We start from the raw sequence: 11,077 nt of genomic DNA on the forward strand, positions 1-11,077 counted from the left end.
CAAAATCACCATCCAAGAAAAATCAACCCGAAATTTGACACATGCATGCGCCATATACAGGAAAAAAATATTTCTGAAAAAATACTTCATAATGACAATATGTGATGTTTTGAGTTTTTCAGATATTCCGATTCTTCAGATACTCTTGAAATCATGCGATCTTTTTTAATTATCGCGAAATTTCCCGATAACAAGATTGGCGACGTTGCTGCTCGCTGGTGGATATTTGCATGCTAGAGAGGAGTTTTTGCAGCGTCAGAACATCGCGTCACTCGTCCGTCACGGCTTTCGGTCACCGACCGTCGATTCGCGACAGCGAGCAAACCCAACGAGATTTTGTCAATAAAGCAAATGAATAAATTCTGAGAAGAAGAAGAAGAAGAAGAAAAGGAAAAAAAATGGAGCCATCTTCAGCGATGGTTCCGTTCCCATTGCTAACGACGCCGGTAGAGTCGACTTATCGGCCTTGCACGATCCCCTCCCGATTCCCCTCCGACTACCCCCGCAAGGCCACGCCCACTGAACTCGAGTGGATCGAAATCTTTCGCAGATCCATCCCCCCCTTCAGGTCCGTCTTCCTCTTTCTTTCTCATCAACCAAAAAAAATGGGATTTTGGGCGTCGTCTTCTAAGATCCTGAGACGTTTCGTTGGGTGTTTAGTGACACCCATTTGTCCAGAAAGAATGTGATGAATCGGGTTATTGTTGTACTGTAATGTAGAATTCCGTGGTTTTCTCGTTTTTTTGGACAAGTGGATGCCGTTTTGTGAGATATTGAGGCATGTCGGCGGGTGTTTAGAGGTACCCATTTATCCCCCAAGAAGGGTATAGGTCGGGATTTCTCGTTTTACTCAAATACGGAGATTGCCTGTTTTCCCTGCTTTTTTGGATAAGTGGGTGCCGTTTTGCTAGATGTTGGTACGTTTTGGTGGGTGTTTGGAGATACCCACCTATCGACGAAGAAGGGGATATGCCTAGATTTCTCATTATAGTCTAATATGCAGATTCGCGATTTTTCCCGTTTTTTTCTGGATAAGTAGGTGCAGTTTTTGTGGTGTTTTTAGAGGCATCCATTTACCCAGAAGAATGGGGATATGTTGAGATTTCATGTTGTAGTCTAATATGGAGAATTATCCCGCTCTTTGGGATAAGTGGGTGCTGGAAAACACCCCTTGTGCCACAAATTTCGTTGATTGGATATTGCTTTATTGCTGTCTGTAGCATTGATGGTGATGTCCGGAGTTTGGTTTCACTGTAGGAAGCGGGCGGAGGAAGACGCTTTGGTTGCCGACGCTGCCAAGAAGGCAGAGAAGTTCGAGCAGAGGTATTTTTAGATTATTGGTTTGTTGTTGAAGAGAGATTAATTGTTGTTGTGGTAGGAATTTGGATGAATTGATTCTCCTTTTTCTGTTGGTCGTTATAACCTTGATTAAACGGAAACAATCATCTCATGCATATTACCATTGGTAGAATTCAGGCCAACTGGTTCTGCTTCTTTATCTATTTTTTCTGATATTGCACCATTCGTTCATATTGAAAGGATTCCTATGTGTAGGATATTGTCTTGGTCATAGGCTCCTAGCTAGCTTCACGACAGAAGTCCTTAATCGTGTTTGATGTGTATCATTACTAGTCCAATGATTTTAAGCTGGTGAATATGCCTGCCTTCTTAGTTCTTAATACTCAGCATCCACCTTCAGTTAGCATAGGAGCCTCAAGAACCTAAGAAAAATATAAGATATGGTCACTGAGGGAGAAAGTCAACCGTATATCAGCTATCTTCTTAATACCTGTTGTGATTGATTAGCTCAACACTTCTTGAAGTATCCCTCTGGACGGTTGCCCAGATTTCTTATTGACAGCGCTAATCTCAGTAGCGCCTAAGTTAGCATGAACATGAACATGAACATGTGTATATTCTGTGTCATGTATGTAGTCTGTATCCTCCTCTTTGGTGATGGCATGTAATCTGGTTTGAAATTCTTAATAGGGGCCATCTCAGCAATATCTTCAGAACAGAGTATTAGTATACTCTGACATAGTATTACAAATTACATACTTGTTGCCTATTGTACTAACATGCTAATATCATGACAAGGAAATCACGATAATAACGTGAATATTGTGTGTGTGGGCATGTGCATGTACATGCGTGTGTGTGTGTGTGCCGTGCACGTGCTTGTGTGTGTGTGTCTACTTTCTGTATTACTATGATTCCTTATTTTAAAGATGAAATTAGGCAAAGTGGAAATCTTGAAGAAATTTGCATACATTATTAGTAGAAACATCCATATATACCTCCGGAGCTGTGGTTCCCATTGATGAACATCATTTCTGGAAATCCTAGAATTTTGAAATGGGAGATGCTTTCTTTTAAAGGAAATCTAGCATGACCTAACTGATGATGGTAACTTAGTTACGTAAGTTTGTTTATTTGATTATACATGTTTGGTTACATTTCTTAAACTTGGTGCAGATTAGAGCATGCTAATATATATATATATATATATATATATATATATAATTCTTCAGTTTTTTTTGTTGATCAGACCCCACAGATATGATCTACATGCAGTTTTGAGTTGAAGGCAACTTTTGAATCATGTAATTATGGCATACATTTAGGTTTTTCAAATGTTCAAAAATCAACAGCTCACAATGTACCAAAATTTCATGACTTAAAAAAAGTCATTTTATGTCAAAAAAACATTATCCAAAGCATGATTCCTAACAAATTAACTATGTTGAATACATCTAGAAGGTCTGATTGAGAAGCTGCAACATACATCTATGATTTCTAATAGGTGGGTGTAGGTGCTCCTGGAGCACGGTAGCATTACTTATATATATATATATATATATATATATATATATATATATATATATATATATATATATATATAATTGGGGAAGTGCATTGCCTTATTGCTAGCTAGCTTTTTAGGTATCACTTATGTGGATGAGTTGTTAATTTCTTTCTAACTTGATTATTCTTCTCTACATGAAAATGACATGGGAAGGTACACCGAAATACTGGACGACCTGACAACAGATCCCGAAAGCCATGGTGGCCCTCCAGATTGCATCGTAAGGCAACTTTATTTTATTTATATTCTAAATGAATGAATACCACCATTTTTTTGTGCTTTTACATAGCTAGCATTGTAGATGATGTGGTCCTGTGGGTCTATGCTTTACTTAAATTTGCTAATACTTTTGTGTAATTCCAGCTTCTTTGTAGGCTCCGTGAACAAGTTCTTAGGGAACTGGGGTTCAAGGATATTTTCAAAAAAGTTAAGGTTGGCAATGTTGATGAGCACATTTATTATTGATTCATTAGAGTTTCTTTTTCCTTTTTAATGTGTTTCTGATTATTGATCAATGCTACTTCTCCTTTACAATGAGTTATGACAAGGACGATGAGAATGCCAAGGCTATTGCTCTATTTGAGGGAGTAGTTCGACTAAATGATGCAATTGAAGATGGTAGCAAGCGTGTGGAAAACTTGGTTAGGGGGATTTTTGCTGGAAACATATTTGATCTGGGGTCTGCACAGGTAATGCAATTGGTTTTTATAGCAAGATAAATTTGGCTTTGAGATTTTGAAATAATTGTAGGGAATTATTTTTTATTGGCATTTATTGTATTCAAATGTATGCAATGTATAACATATTTAATCATCTTAGAAGAGGTGCCAGATTGTCAACTTGGTATGATCATATACTTCAATATAAATTTACTGTCTTTTTGTGTATTGTGGATGCATGCTTGATATACAGCTAGAACGAAACAGTGGATCATACATATCCTTTTCAAAAGTGTAGAACAGAAAAGTTCAAGTTGCAAAGAAGTTGCTAATATTTTTCGATGAATATCTGATTAAAAGTGTCTGGTTACCTTTTATAATTTGCTGTTCCTTCAAAGTTACTTTTCTTTTCATTTTTTTTTTGTGATTGTGCTTCTTGCTCACTTATTTTGCTATATTGCTTTGTAATTTGGAATTGGTAAATGATGCAAACTTTATCTCAGTCATTTTCATACAATCATCTGTTGATTGATCCTCTCAATTTGCCCTGTTGAAGCTTGTAGAGATGTTTGCAAAGGATGGAATATCTTTCCTGACAACTTGTGAAAATCTAGTCTCTCGACCTTGGGTTATTGATGATCTGGACATTTTCAAATCTAAATGGAGTCGAAAACCATGGAAGAAGGTAAGATTGTCATTCATCCTTTTGCATATTTGTGTCATGCTGACTTTTTTAGCCTTTGTATCTGATGTCTTGTTTGTTGTTAATGGGATCAGTTGTTAATGGATTGTGCTTGTCAACTTTGATGCACGTATATGCAAGAACTAATGGGAATTTCATGGGAATTCTTAGCATACACAAGCATCTAATCAAGTTACATATAGAAGTAGAAACCTTTCTAGTACATGGATCCCTACCTTGTATGTGCATATCCATGACTTTTTGACTTTTAACTTTTCATACTTACAGGCAGTGTAATTCACTACCTTTCTTGGTCAATATATGTCATGCCAAAGACTGATGTAGAATTTAGCTATTTAGGCAATGAAGTACTTTAAGTTCTTTTTTCTTTTCTTTATCTTTCGCTTCTCTTTAAGCCATTTCTGTTGGTGTTCACTGATACTAGACAGAACTGACCGAACACCGAAAAGTTCCATACTACCAATACAAGTTTGCCAAGTATAAGGGCAGTATGCAAATCCAACCGCATAGATGAAAAAACTAAAAGAGCTTTTTTGTACCTAAGTCTTAACATTTCTGTGCTTACATAAGGGTTTTCATGACATCCATTGTGGACCAAATGGTGTTGACTGGAGCTTGTATAGAACACGTAGCTTGCATGTGCTAAAATACCTGCCAACTTGTTCTTTCAAGCATAGAGGAAACCACCACTATAGTTTGGACATCCAGTTAAGGGCCAAGAGGTGACATGTTGACTGTGTACATGCACCCCATGAGTACTCTCCCCCTGCTTTCAAATGATTAGAGTGAAAAGATTTCAACAAGCTCAATGAAACTAGGGGCAAGTTGCCTGTACAAAGTTTTGATGACTATGAAAATTGACACTTGAAGATATTGAATCTCTTAACTTTCAATAGCAATGGGGTATCGGCATGCACACTTGATTTAAATATGCAGGGTTCTTGAACCTTATGTCAGCAAGACATTCTGCTAGTTCTTGAACTAGTCTGCTACCTTCAATCAGCCACTAGTGGTGTTTTCAGATAGTTGCAGATGTGGCATAGTCATACTTGGGAAATGTATTGCTAGGAATGTTCAACCTTCTTGCACAAGTTTTTCTTTCCCCTGCCCTAAGCCTAAACCTCCTTTAGGATTCTATTGAGATTCCTTCAAGACTTCTATCTTATCATTAGGTATCCTTCAACCACTTCTTTGTCTTGGACTCCCTTTCTATGGTGCCCTACAGGTGTCTAAAGATAAGAATAGGTATCATCTGCAAGTGACGTGTCCCTGTTAGATGATGACCGCCTTGAGATCAAGAACTAGCTGTGATGTAGTCTTTTTTTTTTTTGAGGCAGAGGTTTGACATTTTGACGAATCAAAAACAGATTATACAACATAGATATTATAGTTTGAATTTTTCTTGTTAAATGAGAACCGAGAACCATGTAATGCAATTAATTGAAAGCTCTCTTTAACACTTTGGTAAGATGGCTTCCTCTTTTCTACATCAAGAATGATGAAAATACTGTGAAATCCAATGCTATAATATTGTAGTAAATTGAAATTGCTTTAAATTCAATTTTTTTACAATATTTAGCCTCTTTTAATGTTGTCTCGATTTGTTACTATTTCTTAATGCAAAAATACATGCACACACACACACACACATGCCTTGATGTGTTCATTTAGTGGCCTCTACTTTTTCAGGCAGTCATATTTGTTGATAATTCTGGTGCGGATGTCATTCTTGGAATAATGCCTTTTGCACGAGAGCTGCTTCGGCAAGGGACACAGGTTTGGTTCTTACCAATGTTATCAATATCATATTATACGATATGATATGGTGTATCGCAGTATTGCTGGTCCATGCAATACAATATACTCCCCTGAATCGTAAAATACAACATATCGGACCGTATCATATGATACATGTCGTATTGTAAGATGTGACAACTTTTTCACTTTTTTGTGCTGAAAAATTTCAAGCAATTTATTTTGGATCCCTTTTCACTTTTAGTGACAACTTTTTATATGAATAAGACTTTAATAGAGTCCTATTCACTTATTTCATAAGTTTTGTGAACAAAAAAATGGAAGTTTCTTCTTAATTTATTGTGATTAGTGAAAACAAGAAAGAAGAGAAGAGAAATATTATTATGGAAGAGCACACATTATTCAACTCTTGTGCTTATTGTAATGAGTGAAACTGATTAATGAAGACATTATGAAACTTCTCTTTTTTAATGCTTACTAAGAAATGACATATTATTTTCTTTTTTCTTTTTACTTTACTCTTTTGATATGTGTAATGGATACATTGTTATAACATCCTAATTGTAGCTTTTATATTTGATAATTGTTACAGATTTATTCATGCTCAATTTTCATAATTAAGTTTGCTTAATATTGTAGTTTGACTAAAATGTGTTTTAGTCTATGTCACAGGGATTCGGCTAGCAGGGTGCGGTCAACGCACTTACGGTCATTTTGGTCCATTTTTTTGGACTTAAAAAAAAGGAAAATTTGCCAAGAAATTTTTTTTTGCCCTATATGTCACAGGGATTCTCCAACTAGGTGCCGCACCCGCACCCGATGCAGTCAACCTGACCCTGGGTGCAGTCAATGCATCCAGGGTCATTTATGTCCAACTTTTGGACTATATATATATATATAATTTTTTATATTTTTGCCGCACCCCTGCACCCGGGCTTTTTGGAAGTGCCGCATCCCCGCACCCGCACCCATGTGACATAGGTTTTAATTATCTTTGTGGTCATATTTTTATTTATTTTAAATTTTATTTTATTTTTGTATTATGTGATTGTTATAATTTGTTTACTCAAAACTTTTGCTTTTGTTTATTATGTAATGTGGCTCTTTAATAGTAAACTTTTTGTTTTGTTAGTTAGTTTGTTCACATGTTATAGTAGCACATGTATGTTTAATTGTTCATAATGCTTAAATTTGATTTTTTTCTATTTTATTCTATGATTTTCTCTAAAATTTTCTGACTGTTTGTGCATTTTTTTATTTTTTAGTGATTTTTAAATTTTTTTTTTCTGTATCTTACGATACACCCGTATCACCAGCCCTTCCGGTAAAGCTTCCGATACCATAATTACAACATTGGTTCTTACAATTCTCTTTTCCATCGTGTTGAATCTTTTGAATTATACCCAAGTTCTTTTCTACTTGGTAGATTTTCGCATCTCGGGCATGAAAAGTACTCAGGACAGCCTGAATCTGTGATCTTTTTCTATCCCAACAAAAAAGGGCTTAGTGAGCCAGCTTTCTCCTTTTCTGTCATGTACTATGATGAGTTTTTAGAAAGGATGCCTACAACATATGGATCTTTGATATCATTTATATGTTCCAGTAACTAGTGGATTTCCTTAAGAGAGATGGATTGTGCTTTTTCATCATCATACTTTCTGGAAATTTTCAGACATATACCTTGGTTGCTAAAATGTTTTCATTCCTTTTCATGAATCTTCATAAATGAAGTAATGTCAATGTTTTCAATGCAGGTGGTTATAGCTGCTAATGACTTACCGTCCATCAATGACATAACCTATCATGAATTGTTAGAGATACTACCAAAGGTGACACCACTCTCCTTATTCACATGGTGCTTTTCAGTTGGAATGTATTGTTAACAAGTTGAGGCAATCTGTATCAGTTAAAGGATGAGAATGGTTGTATCTTGGGAGTTGATGCATCTGGCCTTCTGATTGCAAATTCTGGTAACGACTTGCCGGTAAGAGGACTTTCATTGTGCTAATGCAACCTAGGGATCATACCTGTACTAAGTGCCCCCTCCCTCCCCGAATCCCTGCTCCCATCTTTGGTTTTCTATTCTAGTTTGCGTCCTAATAATCTTATTTTTGTTGTCTATATGTGATAAGTTGTTCATTGATGTTTATATAGGTTATTGACCTCTCTGCTGTCTCTCCTGAGTTGGCATACCTGGCAAGTGATGCAGATTTAGTCATATTAGAGGGGATGGTAAAGCAAAAATGGTTTCTTGTACTGGATTTATGGATGCATCTTTTTTCCTTCAAGATTTGTAACATTTGGTCTGTTTTCTGCAGGGCCGCGGGATTGAAACAAATCTTTATGCTCAATTTAAATGCAATTCTTTGAAAATTGGGATGGTATTGCTCATTATTATTTCAATCTTTTATTTCCTATAAGCCTGGTTCTTCTTTTAATGCATAAAGGTAAAAAGCATGCAGTAACTTCTAAGTAGTTCCCCAAATGTTGTACGATCCATAGCTCTATTCCAAAGGGGATGAAATAACAAGATGATTAGCATTCAATCACAATAAGTGCCCACATAAAATGCTGGTTGTGCAATCCCTTTGGTCACTGACAGAATATTGTCCCTTGGACCTTTGTTTCAACGATTTCTTATCAGTTAACTGACTTGGCCTAAACTTACCCTCCTTTCATGCAAGTTGATCTGGTGGCAAGACATGCAGCCAACACCAACCTTCAAGGATTTTGAGTTGTCATGCTTGCTTTTTTCACATTCTGAGAATCTCAACCAAGTCTTTTCCTGTTTTTGTCTACCTTATTTTTGGATTTATAACCTGAAGAAACAGCACCCAGCACGAAGATCTGATCGTGCTGGCTCAGCCTGCCATACCGACGGTTGTCATGCCGGCAGCATAAAACTCCGTGGCTAGGACCCCTGCTCCCGGGGCCTATGCTATGTTTTTGTCTACTTGGGAATGTAAAAGCTGGTAACTTAACATGGCTTTTTTTCCAGTGAAAACTTTAAGTTGTTTCAAAGTGCCCATCCAAGTTTGTTTCCTTGAAAAATTAAGCTGTTTTTCCATTATCATTTTCATTACCAATGAAGCCAAAAGGAAAATTTTGTAAAGTGAAGGTTCATACTATAAAAACTTTGATTTTACCAGTGACGACAAAATTTACTTTATGATGCACCGTTGCCATTTTGCTTCTCAAGCATTTACTGCTATTTTTCAGGTCAAGCATCCAGAAGTTGCTCAATTTTTGGGAGGGAGGCTCTATGATTGTGTCTTCAAGTATACAGAAGTTCCAAATTGATGCTCTGTTGTTTTTATCGAGGTATACAATAATTTCTAGCTCACCGTGTAAAATAATGCCAGACTCAAGTTAATCTGGGTGTCTGTCTTCTGTTGTGTTGTGACCTTATTTCTCTCTCATTATTTTTGAGTTCATAAATACGCTTCAAAAAGAAAAAATATATCAGGATTGAAGTTAGATCTAGCTGAATTTGAATTTTGATTGGTTGGGTTTGGTAAAGCCAATCGAATCTGATTAATAATTGGATTCGATATTCAGTATGTAGAATTGCTTTCAAATTCAAGTTCAAATGCAAAATGATGGATTATCTGACCTGATTGTAGGGTTGTCGACAGATCAGCTATATCTAATATCTAATATTCAACTCTATTCCAAATCTGATTAGTGGGATTCTGTTAAGAAATCCAATTGAATCCGATAACATGAGTAGGTGTTTACATTGTAAAACTCTATGAATACTTCCTGCCTGCCCACCGGGGGTTAGAGATGGTAAAGGAGCCAAGTTCAGCCTGTTTTTACTCAGCTTATTAAAGATGTAAATTTTTGAAACACGAGGCAGTTACGTAAATTAACCAAAAAAGATGTAAAGAAGGATCACGTGTTTGGGCGTTTTCCTTGTTTTGAGCAAGCTTCAAAATGTAAATGACATGGGCGTCATTAAAAAGAAAAAAATTTGTAAATGAGATGATTAGGATCGAGCAGTCCACACCTGGGTGCATGGCTCAACTTGAAAGGTCGGGCAGTCACCTACCTCTTCGCTTCACACATTTTTCTTTTATTATGACAAACCGTAGCCCAAGTGAGGAAAACCCCGGGTGAGACCCCATGACCGCCCTGCCTTACATGACTCACTTCTAAAAGCTACGAACACACCCGTGCATCAGCGAAATTTGATCTGGCGTCTTCATCTCAACGCCCTCACAACCGTCGCGCTGGGAGCCAGTGAAAATGTTGACTGGTGCAAAAAAAGATGTTGGCATATAAGTATTTGAAAAAGTTCGTCATCCTTGTCATGTATCTCTCTCTCTCTCTCTCTCTAAATGCTTTAGAAAGACCTTTTTTTTGTTGAAGGTAAGCACTACAACCCCAATAATTGCTTTCTTTTTAACTGGTTTTTCTTTTTATAATACTTTCGATCACCGACCACACATTAGCTGGCGTCCGGTTGATTAAACCCTTGAGGTCCCCTCTGCCCATCCAGGAGTACACTCAGTTTCGGCCTCTTGTCTAATGTATGGATTAAACTGTGGAGCAGAGTCCACCATTACGTGTTATTTCACTAGCAACATCGTTTAAATGACTGAACTGTTTGCCTACTGGAAAACTGCAACACATGCGATTCTCATCTCTTTTTCCTCACATAGTTGTAAGCCCAAAACTGGCAAGAAAGGATTAACAAAACTGCTCATGCTCGTTTTTGGCTTAGCTTGTATTAGAATGACATCTAGGGATGGATGTAAACGGTTAAGGTGTAACACATTTACACCACTGATGACATCCAAATTGATTTACTAAGTTATCTTTTTTTTTTATAATGAAGAACCTTCATTGAGAAAACCGGGTCACTGAATGGGATCACCGACAACCAAGCTCTCACAGAGCCCACCAATTAAAGACGCTACACACCCTGAATACAATTTCAGCATAAGCAATGGTCCAAAAAATATGGGTCAAGGCTCCTCCCTTCTATCTCTCTCTAATCAAGATTTTCATAGTTTTTCACCCATGTGATCTAGATGCTTGGTTTTATAGAAACAGACTCTCAGATCTTTCAATTACAATGAATAAGAAGGA

The 11,077-nt window shown here is 36.9% G+C and overlaps 1 protein-coding gene across 1 annotated transcript; it reads left to right on the forward strand.

Moving 5' to 3' along the window:
- Positions 1–323: 323 nt before the first annotated feature.
- LOC149841648 (damage-control phosphatase At2g17340-like) lies at positions 324–9,566 on the forward strand. The gene is made up of 12 exons (XM_089998615.1): positions 324–568; positions 1,258–1,323; positions 3,020–3,086; positions 3,230–3,298; positions 3,415–3,555; positions 4,082–4,210; positions 5,918–6,004; positions 7,738–7,812; positions 7,890–7,967; positions 8,138–8,215; positions 8,302–8,364; positions 9,203–9,566. Exons 1-12 carry the CDS (start codon positions 399–401, stop codon positions 9,281–9,283), a joined length of 1,104 nt encoding a protein of 367 aa, XP_089854741.1. The 5' UTR covers positions 324–398; the 3' UTR covers positions 9,284–9,566.
- The last annotated feature ends 1,511 nt before the right edge of the window (positions 9,567–11,077 follow it).

The sequence above is a fragment of the Nuphar pumila genome, chromosome 3 (assembly GCF_984573655.1).
Source record: "Nuphar pumila chromosome 3, dmNupPumi1.hap1.1, whole genome shotgun sequence".
NCBI classification, from domain to species: domain Eukaryota; kingdom Viridiplantae; phylum Streptophyta; class Magnoliopsida; order Nymphaeales; family Nymphaeaceae; genus Nuphar; species Nuphar pumila.